At 40.5% G+C, this 17,362-nt stretch overlaps 1 protein-coding gene across 3 annotated transcripts in view; it reads left to right on the top strand.

The window, feature by feature from the left end:
• The first annotated feature begins 324 nt into the window (after window positions 1-324).
• The window catches only part of ITGA4 (integrin subunit alpha 4), an 86,368-nt gene continuing 69,330 nt past the window's right edge, over window positions 325-17,362 (top strand). For 2 of the 3 annotated variants that reach the window (XM_030850512.2, XM_060302182.1), the window contains exons 1-2: window positions 325-649; window positions 973-1,094. In XM_030850512.2, coding sequence (XP_030706372.1) covers window positions 453-649; window positions 973-1,094 — 319 coding nt within the window. In that variant the 5' untranslated portion in view covers window positions 325-452. The remainder of the gene's footprint in view (window positions 650-972; window positions 1,095-17,362) is intronic. The other variant, XM_060302181.1, reaches the window with a different exon arrangement.

Here is a 17,362-nt window from a genome sequence, read left to right as displayed (position 1 = left end):
TCCCGTGCTCCGGGACTAGGAGGCCCCGGCCTGGACGCGCGTTCTGCGCAGCCAAGGTCCCCTAGCGCCCCCTACAGTCTCACGCGCGGGGAGACGGCATCGGGTCCTGCGCCTCCGCACTGCGCCCGGGACCCCACCCAGCGGCCCGCGCCCCGGGACCACGTGAGCACCGCACCTCCAGACTGCAGAAACGGGGCGTGGGGACCGGCGAGCGCGCAACGTCCCCAGCCACCTCTGATCGCTCCGCCCGCCGCTGCCTGACTTCCCCTCCCTCCCTCTGTCCCTCCCCCCCACCCCCGTTCCTCCCGCCCGCCCGCCCGCCCGCCTGCCGGCGCCGGACACGCTGATCCTCTTCTCTTGGGGCGCTCTTCCCCTTGGCCGACCGTCTCATCCCGTGCAACTTTGGGACGGACAGTGGCCGTTTGGTGTTGAATGTTCCCCTCGGAGAGCGCATGGCTGCGGAAGCGAGGTGCGGGCCGGGCCCGCGAGGGGCCGCCGTATGGGAGGCGGTGATGCTACTGCTGTGCTTGGGAGTCCCGACCGGGCGCCCCTACAACGTGGACACCGAGAGCGCAATGGTTTACAAGGGCCCCGCCGACACCCTGTTCGGCTACTCGGTGGTGCTGCACAGCCACGGGGCGAACCGATGGTGAGTGGGGTCGGAGGCGGCGCCCTCGGTATCTCAGAGCGGCGAGCGAAAGGCGCCTCAGGGATTCCCTGCCCGGTTCAAACTTTCCTCCCTCCGCGGGAGGCAGGAGGGGAACCCTGCGACGGCCAGCTCGCTAGAGAAGTGCTCGGGAAACTAACTTATCTTGGGGTGGCAGCACCCGGGGTGCGTTCTGGCGCCAGGCCCTGGAGTTTGGGGTGGCGGGTTGGGTGCGCGGAGTGGTGGGCGGAGGAGTCCGTGAAGACCCGGAGTTCAGTGGGCAGCACGGCTCACGTCTGCGCGCACGTGCCCATTGCTCACTTTAGGCTCGTAGTCGGGGCGCCCACGGCCAGCTGGCTCGCCAACACTTCAGTGGTCAATCCTGGGGCGATTTACAGATGCAGGATTGGAAAGAACCCAGAGCGGACGTGCGAACAGCTCCAGCTGGGTGAGTTGGACCTGGGGCCGGGAGCTAGTGACCCACTCCCCCCAAAACACACACACACACGCACACACACACACACACACACACACACACACACTTGTGAGCCCCACGGTAGCAGAAGTCCTGGAAAAACTCGTGTTGCCTATTACTTTTAGTTTAAAGCGAATGACGTTCACTTAACTCTAGGCCATCTTCCCCTCTAAACATAAAAGTGGTCTCCTTTCCGTCAATATTGTTCTCCCTTTTGCTTATGACAATGATTGCAGTACTCTGACCAAACTACGTGGAGAAAAATTTCTTATAAAACCTTCTCCTCACCTCTCCCCTCCCCACCCACCCCTCCCCCACTCAGCAAAGTGTAAAACACATCTTGAAGTCTCTCAGCACATTAAGGACAGGATCCAGCTGAGCCAAGACTTGAGAATTTTATTTCTATCTTTGACCTATCAGCCTTGTTAAAGAACAGGCTAAGGGGCAGATCAGGAATAGCAGTTGGAAGTGATCCCATACCCTGTCATTTAGCCCAAGGGCTTTCTGAAAAAGAAAATTATACAGTTTTACTTAGATATGAAATGTAAAAAAGGAGAGCACAAGAAAAAATTGGCATCTCCACTGTTAATATAATTAAAATGAAGTTTAACATATAATTATTAATTTTTCTTTCCAGAAACTCCGATGTTAAATGGATACCTCTATTTGAAATCATTTCTTAGTGTCTCTTCTTAGATTTGTGACAGCTTGAAAAATGCATTCTGATGGGGGAGAGGAGAAAGTTCATGTTTCAAAGCCAAAAACAAATTTGCTTTGCATAGACACATGGGGGAAGAAAGGGGAACTAATATCAATGCAGACCCTATCTTGCTTCAAACATTGTTAGGAACTGCTATATATGTTTCTTGTTTTCCACAAAACACCACTGGGTCATGGTTGGCATTGTTCTTACTTTACACATGAGGACTCTGTGACTCAGAGAGTTGCAAGGACTTTTTCTAAAGTTATTCAGCTAGTGAATGGAAGATGGGACCTCAAGTCAAAGTCAGGTCTGCCTGGGTCCAATGTCCAAGCCCTTTTCTTTCATGTATGCATCTTCAGTGAAAATAAAATTCAATGACGAGTCCGATATGTTGTCTGCTGAGCTGATGAGTCATCTGTGAATGGTGAATAAAAGGTCATATTTGGTACCTTTTTCCTATTTATCTTTGCTATCAATGGACTTTTGGGATAAGTTAGTTACTGAATCTTTACCACTCCCCTCCCCCCATTTTTGGTAGTAATCTTTGCTTTTTCTCAAACTGGGAAGCGGCTTCCCTTCATTGAGAATGAAGTCAAATAGAGTATGCACATAATGGAAGTTTATTTTTGACTCAGCATCCGTAAGAGTCTAGGAGTTGTCTGCAGTGTGTAGAATAGGCCCCAGCCTCTCATTAAGCATCTTCCATCCCCAAAGGCAGACTAGGAAAGCATAACATATTCACAGACCTATCCATTTGGAATAATTCTGCAAAGTATAATTTTCATTGCATGAGAGACTTGTAGGATGAATTAGGGAGCGGAGCAGACAGCCTTGATCTGCCAGAGGATCTTGACAAGGTCTCAGGAGGGGATGTTTTATTTTTGTTGTCCTGTCATAGTTTCCTGATTCATGACATTATAACTACTGGTATTTAACTCCTACTTCCTGTCTGGAAGGGCACTGAATCTATTTCTAGATGTCGGTATTTAACTGGAAATATTCTGTCATAATATTATATAATATTTAAAATTTAAGATGATAATACCTGTCAAAATTGAAGGGAAACGTATATTGATTGGGCACGTGGAGCATAGGGGTTGACTACAGAAATATCCACAGAAAAATGTGCACATGACAGATGTTCAACACACATGAATTAAGTGAAGATGTACTGGATGGATAAATGAATAAAAGCAAAGTGAAAGTTTGTCATCGACCTGATCGGTGAATAAGAGAATTAGTTAGAAATGAGAAGCCAAAGGGATATTTTTAACTTTCAAATTTTTGATCAATAAAAAGGTTTCTACTGAGATGAAAGGCAAAAAGGAAGACAAGATTTCTAGTCAGTCAACTGGTTGAAACACTAATAGCTGTAGTAATAGCTATGAACATTTGCAAAAGAGTTGACTGAAATTACTTCTCATATGACATTTCAAACGATATATCTTCTCTTCCTTATATGAAGAAATTGTGTGTTTCAATTCAGCACAGACTCAGAAGTAACTTGAAACTGTAAAATAAGGGATTGAGGATAATGTCTAGAAAGGAAACACTGAAAACAATACATCGGTAACTAAAGACATTAAAAAATTCTCAGGTTTGTGGACTATGTAGTATTCTTTATGAAGAATTTTCAAGGAAAAAATACATACACAATCGTCTATATAAGACGGCTTCAGTTGTTCTGTCTCAAATATGGGTGACTATAAAATAGGCAAAATGTTTAGCTCGGTACCTGACATACAACTGACATTCAAAAAATATCAGTTTATTTTTTATCTCTATTTTCTACTTAAATCTGTATCTGCATGTTATCTGTTATAGGCAGGTTGAGGTTATAAATATGGATAGTTAATAGATGAAACCAAAAGTTAAATGTGTAAATGAAAAGGTAGCAGTTGAAACACAATGAAAAATATTTTTTGTTGGCCCAAGCAAAAAATCTTTATTTTTTTTTTAAACATCTTTATTGGAGTATAATTGCTTTATTGGGATAAGTTAGTTACTGAATCTTTACCACTCCCCTCCCCCCATTTTTGGTAGTAATCTTTGCTTTTTCTCAAACTGGGAAGCGGCTTCCCTTCATTGAGAATGAAGTCAAATAGAGTATGCACATAATGGAAGTTTATTTTTGACTCAGCATCTGTAAGAGTCTATTGTAAAGTCTGTTGTAAAGCTGGCTGGCTTTCTTCTCTGATTGCTGTGGCTAAAACTTCCAAAACTATGTTGAATAACAGTGGTGAGAGTGGGCAACCTTGTCTTGTTCCTGATCTTAGTGGAAATGCTTTCAGTTTTTCACCATTGAGGATGATGTTGCCTGTGGGTTTGTCATATATGGCCTTTATTATGTTGAGGAAAGTTCCCTCTGTGCCTACTTTCTGCAGGGTTTTTATCATAAATGGGTGTTGAATTTTGTCGAAAGCTTTCTCTGCATCTATTGAGATGATCATATGGTTTTTCTCCTTCAATTTGTTAATATGGTGTATCACATTGATTGATTTGCGTATATTGAAGAATACTTGCATTCCTGGAATAAACCCCACTTGATCATGGTGTATGATCCTTTTAATGTGCTATTGGAATCTGTTTGCTAGTATTTTGTTGAGGATTTTTGCATCTATGTTCATCAGTGATATTGGCCTGTAGTTTTCTTTCTTTGTGGCATCTTTGTCTGGTTTTAGTATCAGGGTGATGGTGGCCTTGTAGAATGAGTTTGAGAGTGTGCCTCCCTCTGCTGTATTTTGGAAGAGTTTGAGAAGGATAGGTGTTAGCTCTTCTCTAAATGTTTGATAGAATTCACCTGTGAAGCCATCTGGTCCTGGGCTTTTGTTTGTTGGAAGATTTTAAATCACAGTCTCAATTTCAGTGCTTGTGATTGGTCTGTTCATATTTTCTATTTCTTCCTGATTCAGTCTTGGCAGGTTGTGCATTTCTAAGAATTTGTCTAAGAATTTCTTCCAGGTTGTCCATTTTATTGGCATATAGTTGCTTGTAGTAATCTCTCATGATCTTTTGTATTTCTGCAGTGTCAGTTGTTACTTCTCCTTTTTCATTTCTAATTCAATTGATTTGAGTCTTCTCCCTTTTTTTCTTGATGAGTCTGGCTAATGGTTTATCAATATTTTCTTCTCAAGGAACCAGCTTTTAGTTTTATTGATCTTTGCTATTATTTCCTTCATTTCTTTTTCATTTATTTCTGATCTGATCTTTATGATTTCTTTCCCTCTGCTAGTTTTGGGGTTTTTTTGTTCTTCTTTCTCTAATTGCTTTAAGTGCAAGGTTAGGTTGTTTATTTGAGATGTTTCTTGTTTCTTAAGGTAGGATTGAATTGCTATAAACTTCCCTCTTAGAACTGCTTTTGCTGTATCCCATAGGATTTGGGTCATCGTGTTTTCATTGTCATTTGTTTCTAAGTATTTTTTTGATTTCCTCTTTGATTTCTTCAGTGATCACTTCGTTATTAAGTAGTATATTGTTTAGCCTCCATGTGTTTGTATTTTTTACAGATCTTTTCCTGTAATTGACATCTAGTCTCATAGCATTGTGGTTGGAAAAGATACTTGATACAATTTCAATTTTCTTAAATTTACGAAGGCTTGATTTGTGACCCAAGATATGATCTATCCTGGAGAATGTTCCATGAGCACTTGAGAAAAATGTGTATTCTGTTGTTTTTGGATGGAATGTCCTATAAATATCAATTAAGTCCATCTTGTTTAATGTATCATTTAAAGCTTGTTTTTCCTTATTTATTTTCATTTTGGATGATCTGTCCATTGGTGAAAGTGGGGTGTTTAAGTCCCCTACTATGAATGTGTTACTGTCGATTTCCCCTTTTATGGCTGTTAGTATTTGCCTTATGTATTGAGGTGCTCCTATGTTGGGTGCATAAATATTTACAATTGTTATATCTTCTTCTTAGATCGATCCCTTGATCATTATGTAGTTTCCTTCTTTGTCTCTTGTAATAGTCTTTATTTTAAAGTCTATTTTGTCTGATACGAGAATTGCTCCTCCAGCTTTCTTTTGGTTTCCATTTGCATGGAGTATCTTTTTCTATCCCCTCACTTTCAGTCTGTATGTGTCTCTAGGTCTAAAGTGGGTCTCTTGTAGACAGCATATATATGGGTCTTGTTTTTGTATCCATTCAGCCAGTCTGTGTCTTTTGCTGGAAGCATTTAAGCCATTTACATTTAAGGTAGTTATCAATATGTATGTTCCTATTTCCATTTTCTTAATTGTTTTGGGTTTGTTATTGTAGGTCTTTACCTTCTCTTGTGTTTCTTGCCTAGAGAAGATCCTTTAGCATTTGTTGTAAAGCTGGCTTGGTGGTGCTGAACTCTCTCAGCTTTTGCTTGTATGTAAAGGTTTTAATTTCTCCATCAAATCTGAATGAGATCCTTGCTGTGTAGAGTAATCTTCGTTGTAGGTTTTTCTCCTTCATCACTTTGAAGATGTCCTGCCAGTCCCTTCTGGCTTGCAGAGTTTCTGCTGAAAGATCAGGTGTTAACCTTATGGGGATTCCCTTGTGTGTTATTTGTTGTTTTTCCCTTGCTGCTTTTAATATGTTTTCTTTGTATTCAATTTTTGACAGTTTGATTAATATGTGTCTTGGCGTGTTTCTTTTTGGATTTATCCTGTATGGGACTCTCTGTGCTTCCTGGACTTGATTAACTATTTCCTTTCCCATATTAGGGAAGTTTTCAACTATAATCTCTTCAAATATTTTCTCAGTCCCTTTCTTTTTCTCTTCTTCTGCTGGGACCCCTATAATTCGAATGTTGGTGCGTTTAATGTTGTCCCAGAGGTCTCTGAGACTGTCCTTAGTTCTTTTCGTTCTTTTTTCTTTATTCTGCTCTGCAGTAGTTATTTCCACTATTTTATCTTCCAGGTCACTTATCCGTTCTTCTGCCTCAGTTATTCTGCTATTGATCCCATCTAGAGTATTTTTAATTTCATTTATTGTGTTGTTCATCGTTGTTTGTTTCTTCTTTAGTTCTTCTAGGTCCTTGTTAAATGTTTCTTGCATTTTGTCCATTCTGTTTCCAAGATTTTGGATCATGTTTACTATCATTATTCTGAATTCTTTTTCCGGTAGACTGCCTATTTCCTCTTCATTTGTTAGGTCTGGTGGGTTTTTATCTTGCTCCTTCATCTGCTGTTTTTCTGTCTTCTCATTTTGCTTATCTTACTGTGTTTGGGGTCTCCTTTTTGCAGACTGCAGGTTCGTAGTTCCTGTTGTTTTTGGTGTCTGTCCCCAGTGGCTAAGGTTGGTTCAGTGGGTTGTGTAGGCTTCCTGGTAGAGGGGACTAGTGCCTGTGTTCTGGTGGATGAGGCTGGATCTTGTCTTTCTGGTGGGCAGGTCCACGTCTGGTGGTGTGTTTTGGGGTGTCTGTGACCTTATTATGATTTTAGGCAGCCTCTCTGCTAATGGGTGGTGTTGTGTTCCTGTGTTGCTAGTTGTTTGGCATAGGGTGTCCAGCACTGTATCTTGCTGGTCGTTGAGTGAAGCTGGGTGTTGGTGTTGAGATGGAGATCTCAGGGAGATTTTCGCCGTTTGATATTACGTGGAGCTGGGAGGTCTCTTGTGGACCAGTGTCCTGAAGTTGGCTCTCCCACGTCAGAGGCACAGCACTGACTCCTGGCTGCAGCACCAAGAGCCTTTCATCCACACAGCTGCTAGTGTTGGAGGGTATTCTGCAGAAGCGGGGGGTGGCTGTGTCTCACCTTCTGAAGAAGAGGTCTCTGTTCTCCTTCATGTGAAATCTGGCAGTGTTTCCGTGACCAATTTTGTCTCAATTTGGAAAACAATTCTAGAGGTTAGAAGTCCAAAATCAAGGTTTCAGCAGAGCTGGTTTCTTCTGAGGTCTCCCTCCTTGACTTGTAGATAAATGGCTGTCTTTTCCCTGTGTCTTCACATAGACTTCCATCTGTTTCCAAAAAATCTTATAATAACTAAAGATTCAGCTATGACTGCCATGTCATAAAATGTTTTCTTTCATTCATGGCCTAATTTGCTATCAAAGAGATGAAGTTGAAAGAGCTCTTAAAATGATGCCAATCTCCTATACAATTCAAAGTGCTATCTACATGGACTAGTCTTTAGGTCTCAGAATTTCAGATCAAAGTTTGATTCAGGTAGACTCCTTCCCTCAGAAGAGGAATCAATACCCTTCCCCCCTACCTCCTAACCCCTCTTCCCTGCAGTGGCTAATGTTGTCCCATACTATGGTATATTCACTGTAGTCATAATCAGAAGTGAGCAGCAAATGCCTGTTTATCTAGAATGTTCAGGGTATGAGATGTTGAGAATCAGATACCCCTTTTAGTGAAGTGAATTGACTGTAGAAGAGGTGCATTTCTTCCTGTGTGCAAACAGGCTTCTTCCACCTTCCTGCCCGCCTAAGAAGGGTCTCTCCCCTCACTTCCTTGGTACTGCTCTCTGTGAACCAGAGGAAGGTAGTCTCGCCATCAGGCGGGTCTGAATCCAAACTTGTTCATGAAGACTCCGTGTCTGAGGAGGCCATAGTGATTTCCACAGGTTCAGTTGCTTTTCCACTCAGGTGCTTTGCATCCTTGCTAAGTTTTTTAAAAGGAAACTTTGATCACAGGTGGTTGCTAAATTAAGGCATCACAAATAATGACTTCATTAATGTATTTATCCATGGATTTCCAGTATTTGAACAATTAGAACATAATAAAATACATAAATGGCTATAAAATTATACTAAAAAGATTACCTTTATTTGGTCATTCAAAAGGCATACTAGATCTTTCATTATTTTGAAGTTGCCACTAGTAGCATTATACATGCGTGTTTGGGCATGCACACGTGCGCACGCACACACGTGCGCGCGCACACACACATGTCTGGGTAATAGAGGCTAAAATTATACAATTACACTGTACAGTACAGTAGCCACTAACCACATGTGGCTATTGAGCACATGAAATGTGGCTAGTTTGTAGTGAGAAGTACTATAGGGCAAATTACGTTCTGGATTTTGAAGACTTAGTACCAAAAAAAAAATACATACACACACACATACGTATACATAAAATCTCTTAATTTTTTAGATATGGATCACATGTTGAAATAAATATTTTGAAACTAATATTGATTACATTTTTAAATGAAAACATTTTGGATGTATTAGGTTAAAGAAAATATATTGTTAACATCAATTTTACCTATTCCTTTTTAATGTGACTACTGTAAAATTATTTCATATGCGACTTGTATTAGGGTTCTGTCGGACAGCGCTGTTCTAGAGAAACATAACTTCCCTATGTAAAATAACACTAACTTTTTACCAGGTGCTTTCCCAGTGTCTATGCATAAAATGATTGGAATTTTCACTTTTCTAGACCAATGTTGTGTAGTTACTCGACCTTTAAGCTCTCTCCTTGTACCTCTTTTTCTTACTAGAAAGAACAGTGGTTTATTAAGTTAGTCATCATTATTCCCCTTCAGATTTCTTCCTGGAAATTATATTGCCTTAGCCAGCCTTCTGGTTTATATTACGTAACCTACTTGGAGGAGGTTAAGTTAATTAGCGTTTGTGTCATTAAACTAATGATTACCTCACTCACTTCTGCCTGATTTGTAGGAATTATTAGCTTAACAATAAAAGGCAAACCTCTCACTGTTGAGACTTCAAATATGTCCTTGATAACTTTCCTTTTCTTTCTTATTTGTGATACTCTTTAAATTGTAGCTTATGAAGATGATGTTGATACAGACTGGTCATTTTGAAAAATCACCCCTGAACAGAGGTTGTTATGCTAATTACGCACAAAATTAAGACAGAGAGCTTCATGAATAAACCATCATATTACAAGAATTGTTTCCTTATTTCCAGCAATTTCCCAAACTCCATCTCTAAAAGAATGGTTTCCACCTAATTTAAGAGATGAGATTTTCTAAAATGTATTTTATTTTTTGCCTAAAGTTTACTTGACCACTGGGTGATATTTCTAATGACTAAAAAACCTCTCCCTTTGGCAGTAGTTCTTGGGCCAGATATGGTAATCCATTGTGCTTGTAGGTCATTTATTGAGGGATGTCAAAGGGCGAGAACCTGGGCATACAAAAGAAACATGGCCCTTGCCCCGAGGGGTTTACAGTCTATAGGTTAGGTTATTATAAGAAAGTATGGTGAGAAGATCTAATCTGTTTAGGAGATTGAGGTGATGTCTTCCTAAGGAATTGATGTTCTAGTGGAAAACTGCAAACAACAACAACAACAACAAAAAATCAAGAGTTAGCCAGAGGAAGAGGTTATGGGAAAGGGTGCCAGACAGAGCAAACAGTGTATATGAAGACCCTGAGGTCTCTGAGAGGGCAGCATCTTTGGACTGAAAGAAAAATGCATACAGTTGAACTGTGGAGTGTGAAGTGGTGATAGGTTGGAGAAGTAAGCAGGGATTATTTGTGTTACAACTTGGTAAGCTCTCTGGAAACTGAAGAAGCCCTGGCTGTCAGCATGCTCGTGTGTGGTTTCACACTCTTCCTCGGTGTGTGCACAATGCAGTGGAGGCTGGTGCTGGGTGTTGGGCTGGGGGTAGCAGACGCTCAGTTGGAGGTGTTGGCTTCAGGTGGGCGTTGCGGTGCCGAGCAACAGAAGGCACACCCTGACGCAGGCCCACAAAACCTTACAGGGGCCCCAGCTGTCCTTGTGCTCCCTCATGGCTGCACACTTTCCCCTGGGCGTGTGCACTGCAGTGAAGCTTGGTGGTGGGCAGAGGGCTGGTGGCATGCAGATGCACAGCTGTAGGGCCGAACCCTGAGGCCGGGCGCAATGGTGGGGTCAGCCACAAGGGTCTAGGCTGGTGTCTTGCACTTGGGCTTTGGTGGGTACAGGGAGGGGCTCAAGTGGCTGGCTTCTTATACTAGGGTAGGCACAGGGGCCTGGGATGACCGGTGGTTTCTGGGCTTTTCAGTGAGAAAAAAAGGGAGTCGGGAGGAACCCAGGCATCAGTTAACACTAATACCTGTGGGGGAAAAGCTGGCAAGATCTGCAGGGGGTCCACAGTGGCTGTACTGGCCTTTGGCTTAGTGCTGAAATCTGCTATTTTCCTGCAGAGCAGGTCTCCGTGAACTGGACTTTGTAATTATTAAACGAGAGAGATGAAAAAGGAGGTTTCAAAATGTTACCCAAGGTTCTGACTTGGGCTGTTGGCTAGATGATGGTGCTATGTCCTGTGAGATGTAAAAGTAAATATCTGGAAATCAGTTGGATGTATGGGTCTGGAGGGCAGGTGTGGTCTAGAGGGCAGTTCAGAGTTGAAGGTAATTGGCATAGAGATGGTAATCAAAACCATGGAGATTAATGAGTTTAACCTGGGAACTCTCTAGGCTGAATAGATCATCAGGCCCAGAAGAGATCCCAGAGGCTTCCTACAACTTGAGAGGCGGCTAGAACAGTGTTGGTCAACTCTGGCCGCAACCTAGGTTCTCCTGCAGAGGTTTAAGAATACCAGTGCTGGTGGCCTCCTCCTAAACTAATAAAATCTCTGGGGGTGGGTCTGGGGTAGGATGTTGTGATTTATAATAAGAATATATTGATATATTTGGTTTTCACCCTCATTTCTGGCACAGAGATCCTAAAACCCTTGGAGTTTTCTAGAGTGATAAATATATCTTGTTACGTCAGTGAGATGACTTTAGGACCTAAGGATGTGGCTGGTTGCCAGTGGAACCAACCATATGATTAGATAGTTGGAACTTTCATTCCTATCCCCCTGACCTCCAGCAAGAGAAGAGGGGCTGAAGGTTGAACCAGTTACCAATGGTCAGTGGTTTAATCAATCATGCCTATGTAATGAAACCTCCATAAAACCCCAGAAGGACAGGGTTGGTGAACACGTGGAGATTTAGGACTAGTGGTGCATTCAGAGAGGACCTGGAAGCGCTCGCTCCCTGCAAGTTCCTCATGCCTTGCCTTATGTGTCTCTTCCATCCGGCTGTTCCTGAGTTACTTCCTTTTATAATAAACTGGTAATCTAGTAAGTAAAATGCTTCTTTGAGTTCTGTGAGCCACTCTAGCAAATTATTCAAACCAAAGGAAACTTCAATAGCTGGTGGACTTGAGATTGGTATCTGAAGTTTGTGCATGTGGGGGGAGCAGGGGTATGGGAGGAAAGCAGTCTTTTTAAATTTTTCATCTATTTTAATCAGCTATTAAACAGATACACCCAGTGTATTTTTACCTTTCAGGTTTCTTTTAAAAGTTCTATTACCCATTAAGGAAGTTTTGTGTTAATTTATTAAGGTTGCCTAAATTTCCTAATACTATAGAAGATAGTCACAAATTACTAAATGATAGTAAACTATTTTTTGGTGTTGCTCAGTAATGCACTGTATTTATTTTTCTCTTTGTACCTTTTGACTCCCTTCACCATTTTTCCCTCCCCACCCCCGCCTCTAGCAACTACATATCTGTTCTCTCTCTCTCTGTGAGCTTGTTTTTTTTTCTTTTTTTTGGATTCCACATATAAGAGAGATCATACAGTATTTGTCTTTCTCTATCTGACTTATTTCACTTAGCATAATGTCATCGGGGTTCAGTCATGTTGTTGCAAATGACGAGATTACATTCTTTTTTTGGCTGAATAATATCCCATTGCATATATGTACCACAATTTCTTCATCTACTCATCCTTCAGTGGACATATAGGTTGTTTCCCATCTTGGCTATTATAAATAATACTGCAATAAATATGGGGGGTACCTAATATTTTTTGAGTTAGTATTTTCATTTTCTTCTGATAAATACCCAGAAGTGGAATTGTTGGATCATATGGTAGTTCTATCTTTTATTTTTTGAGGAAGCTCCATACTGTTTCCATAGTGACTGTACCAATTTACATTCCCACCAACAATACATATCCTTTTTCTCCACATCCTCACTAACGTTTGTTATCTCTTGTCTTTTTGATAATAGCCATTTTGATAGGTGTGAGGTAATAGCTCATTGTGGTTTTGATTTGCATTTCCCTGATGATTAGTGATGTCGAGCATGTTTTTATGTACCTCTGGTCCATCTGTATGTCTTCTTTGGAAAAATGTCTATTCAGGTCTTCCACTCAGATTGTTTGCTTGTTTTGCTATTGAGTTATATGAATTCTTGATATATTTTGGATATTAGCCCCTTATCAGATATATAATTTGCAAATATTTTTTCTCATTCAGTATGTTGCCTTTTCTGTACAGAAGTTTTTTAGTATAATGTAGTCCCACTTATTTATTTTTGCTTTTGTTGCTTTTGCTTTTGGTGTCAGATTTAAAAAATCATCACTAAGACCTATGTCAAGGAGCATGTAGGACTGAACCCTTAACCTGTGGGATCTGACATTATTTACAGGTTAGATAGTGTTACAATGGAGTTGAATTGCAGGACACCCACCTGGTATCAGAGAATTGCTTGTTGATGGTGTGGAAAACTTCACACACACACACACACGTTGGAATTGGGTGCAGAACCCTTAGCAGTGCATCAGGAGTTTCCAAAGGTCCCCAGATGATTCCAATATTCATCCATGGTTGAAAACCATTGGAGAAGAAAAAAGAGCCTGAAAAATAGATTGAGAAGGAAAAGCCAAAGAGGTAGCTAGGAAATCAGGTCAGTGTGGCACTATGGAAGTAGAGGAATGAGAGATTCTATAAAGAGGTGAGTGGTTGGCAGTATCAAAAGTTGCCAAGAGGTCAAGCTAGGTAAGAACTTAGGAGGTTTCGCTGGATTTAGAGAAAATTGGTTCATTAGTAACCTTGGTAAGACCAGTTTTAGTGGTGATACCAGACTTCAGAGGGTTGAGAAGTGAGGAGTGCGAAAATATTGGTGGCAGATGTCAACTCTTTTAACTGGGTTCTTCCTTTATTAAATAAATTTTATCAATTACTTATGCTGGTACTGGGAATAGAAAGGTGGCTAAGATGGCTAAAGCCCTGAAAGAACTCAGTGACAGGAGAAACAGGGAAACAGATAATTACTTACAAGAAAACGTAACATGCATAATGATAGAGACACACAGTGGGGAGAAGAAAGTGTTTGGATGAGGAGAGAAGTTTTCCTGGAAGAATAATTGAGCCAGTTCTGACCAGTTTTGATGAGCATGTAGTAAAATCTCAATGAATGTGAAATGGATGGGTGCATTTCTCAGATATGGGTGGGATCCTCTGGGGCTTGCTGTATATTTCAATATTGTTCCAAGAGGTCTAGGCCAGCCTTGGGTTCCAGACTCTGCCTACTCTACCAGGCAATCTAAAGAATACACACTCCTGAGATAGGAAGCTCGGAACTGACTGTCTTTCAAACAAGGGGATTTTAATTATAGGAAGAGCTGGAGATATCAAATTAAATATGGAAGTGGACTTGCAAGTGACAGAACTGGGCTCAGTAATGCAGTGTGTTGGTTCTGATGCTCTCAGTTTATCCCCAAGAATCTATTTTTAATGATTTGAAATCTTTTTCATATAATTTATATGAAATACTGTAATTCTCAATGAATATGTTCAGAAGTAGTAAGAGTATAGATTTAGTTATCAAATCTCTTTTGCAGGAAATATTTTGTGAAGTGGATTAGACATGTCCTTTTAAAATGATACCCTTTGTAGAAGTCTCTTGTCAATATCTACCCTCTGTGAAATCTTTCTAGGTCTACCTCGCCCCAGTGCTATTCTCTGTTTTCTTGTGACCATTTTCTAGTACTTATTAGAATATCATTATTTTGTCTGCAAATCATTGTCTCTGCAACATATTATCCCACTGTTTAAACTTTGAATGAAAAGATGTCCTCTGTTATCGGTAACCCCTCATCTCAGTCTGATCCTACATTGATTGGTACAGAATGATGCCATGGACTCTCTGACTGATTTTTACTTTTCTCACTTTTTTTGGCGGTACGCGGGCCTCTCACTGTTGTGGCCTCTCCCGTTGCGGAGCACAGGCTCCGGACGCACAGGCTCAGCGGCCATGGCTCACGGGCCCAGCCACGCCGCGGCATGTGGGATCTTCCTGGACCAGGGCACGAACCCGTGTCCCCTGCATCGGCAGGCGGACTCTCAACCACTGCGCCACCAGGGAAGCCCTCACATATTTTTAAACCTTGTTATTAGCCTGACCTCCTCCTCCATCCTACCCTGTGAATTCCAAAACCAGGCTCAGAACTTCAGTATTGACCACTGAGCATTAAATGAGGGCAGGTTTCCCTGGAGTTTTTTTTCTGTTTACATTTTTGCCTTATTCTTGTTTCAAAGACACTCAAAATGGTATCTATATATGAGTGATACTTTTTCAAATGAATGCTTAAGTCTAAGAGATTAGTTGAAAACCATGGAAGTACAGAATTTTCTTTCTTTATTTTCTAATATTGGAAGTTAATGTTATATAATAAGTTATTATAGAAATAGAATTAGAATAAGATTATTAATAATGTTGATACTTGGATTCATTTCCTGATTAACAGTGAAAAATACTAATAGCAAATCATTGTAAAGTGGTGTACGGTGGTGGATGACAGTACGGGTTTGAATCCTTCCTTCCCCCCTTACAAGTAGTGTGACTTTGGGCAAGATGCTTAGTCTCCCTTTGTTTCAGCTTCTCCATCTGTGAAATTGGGATAATGATAATAATACCTGCCTCATAGGGATATAGCGAAAATTAAATGACTTAATATACATGTTTACATGTATTAAAAGTGTGCCTGGCACATACAAAGCATATAATGTGTTATTTATTATATAAATAATTCTATAATTATTGTAAGAAAACATTCCTTCTTTAAATTATGCACAGCAAATATATCCGTTGCTGTACATTTTTCTGCTGTACTTAGTAAAAATACTTGTATAGGTTTTCTGTAGGAATTTAAAGAAGTTTGGCCCTAAGGCACCTGGAGGAAACCCCGATCTTAGGTTCAAGCTCACCAGCAGGATGGTTTTCTAGGGTTCTGAAGCCTAGTGATGTCTCAGGATCAACTCAGATTCATAAAATTGCAACCATCAAGCTTGCCTCTACTGCCAGAACTTGTTCACTTCTGTGTGGAACTCTCTTCCTAAATACAACACAGTAAAATAAATATGGTTATTAAATAAAAAATGTAATTAAAATCAAATGAAATAGAGGACTTAAATAGCTGGCTTTTTCAGGCCTGTGATTATAGGAGTTGTTTCTCACATAAATTGAGCGTGATTATCAGCCATTATCAGATTTTTATTAGGAAGTCGTAGAATATGACACTTAAACATATTTTTCCAGAAAAAAAATACTTCAAGAATGGTTTCTAATTTTGATGTTTAATTTGATATTTTGACTCTCGTTTGCCCCTAGATGACTTGGAGGAAATGGTCTTGGAAGTTTAGTACTTTCATGTCCCATATCTCCTGTAAAACTTGGGTATTTCACTTTTCATTACTCCAAGTTATTGTTATTGCTGTTAAATTCATGAACATCACTGTTACCTTTCAGAAACATCTCCACCACATTTTATTAGATGTGTGGGAAAAGTACACAGTTTAATATAATAAAAATAATATAATGAATCTAATAGTAATTAGTGTTTGATAAGAAACAAAAACAAGCGGCCATTTGGCTTAAAGAGCTGAAGGAAGGCTGCTGATCCAACCTCACAACATTGTGAGCTCCCTCTGCTGGTGTGTCCACATCAACGCAATGTGGGTACCCTGGGGAGCAGAAGCATTTACATTTAATGAACACCTACTAGGTGCCAGGCAGTCTTGTATGCACAGACACAAATTTTCTGTAATTTTTATAACCCTCCAGTGGTAGGCCTTGTAATCTGGTCATCTTTGAATTGGTTCGTTTGCTTTTAATCCCATATGTTTTTTCTATATTCTGAATCTTGGTAAATGAAGGAATTGTATGATCATTTTCCCTCGGTAATTATCGCTTCTACAAATAAAGATATCTTGCATGAATGAACAAAGAATCTTTATAGAATATAGACTAGAACAAGGGTCATTTATTTTTCAGGATTATTTAAGAAAAATTTCTAGTGGAAGAGTTTGAAAATACAGGACTCATCTTTCAATGGAATAGAGCTTCACGTTAAAAAAAGAAAAAGTAATTGGTGGAAGTAAGGTCTTTCACTATTTTTCTGAAACTTGAAAATTATGTCACATCTTTTGAAAGATCAGATAAATGCATGTGTTCTCTTAGTAGCCAAAAGGCCAGTCTGAGAGCCCCAATCAAATGTCTGAACTGATGAAGCCACAGCCCAGTGACACAAGCAGATAAACCAAACTTGTCATTGCATCCAGAAGTCCCAGGCTCCCCTACCCACAAAGTGTGTCACTCAAGCTGTCAAAAGGTTACAGAAAGAAGACCTTTGAGTCTGGTCTTTCCCCTTGGTCCTTCCTCAGTGTAAATGCCAAAATATTGAGAACTGATCTCAGTTGAGGAAAAGGTCAGGGTAAGATAGGGACCAAGTAAGTAACATTTTTTGTGAACACTAGAAAGTTGACTGTATAGTCTGTGGGCAGACTTGTGATATTTTACACATTTTCATCTGAAAAAAA

This window comes from Globicephala melas, chromosome 7 (assembly GCF_963455315.2).
Source record: "Globicephala melas chromosome 7, mGloMel1.2, whole genome shotgun sequence".
In the NCBI taxonomy this organism is placed as follows: domain Eukaryota; kingdom Metazoa; phylum Chordata; class Mammalia; order Artiodactyla; family Delphinidae; genus Globicephala; species Globicephala melas.
This window is presented reverse-complemented; position numbering and strand designations above follow the sequence as displayed.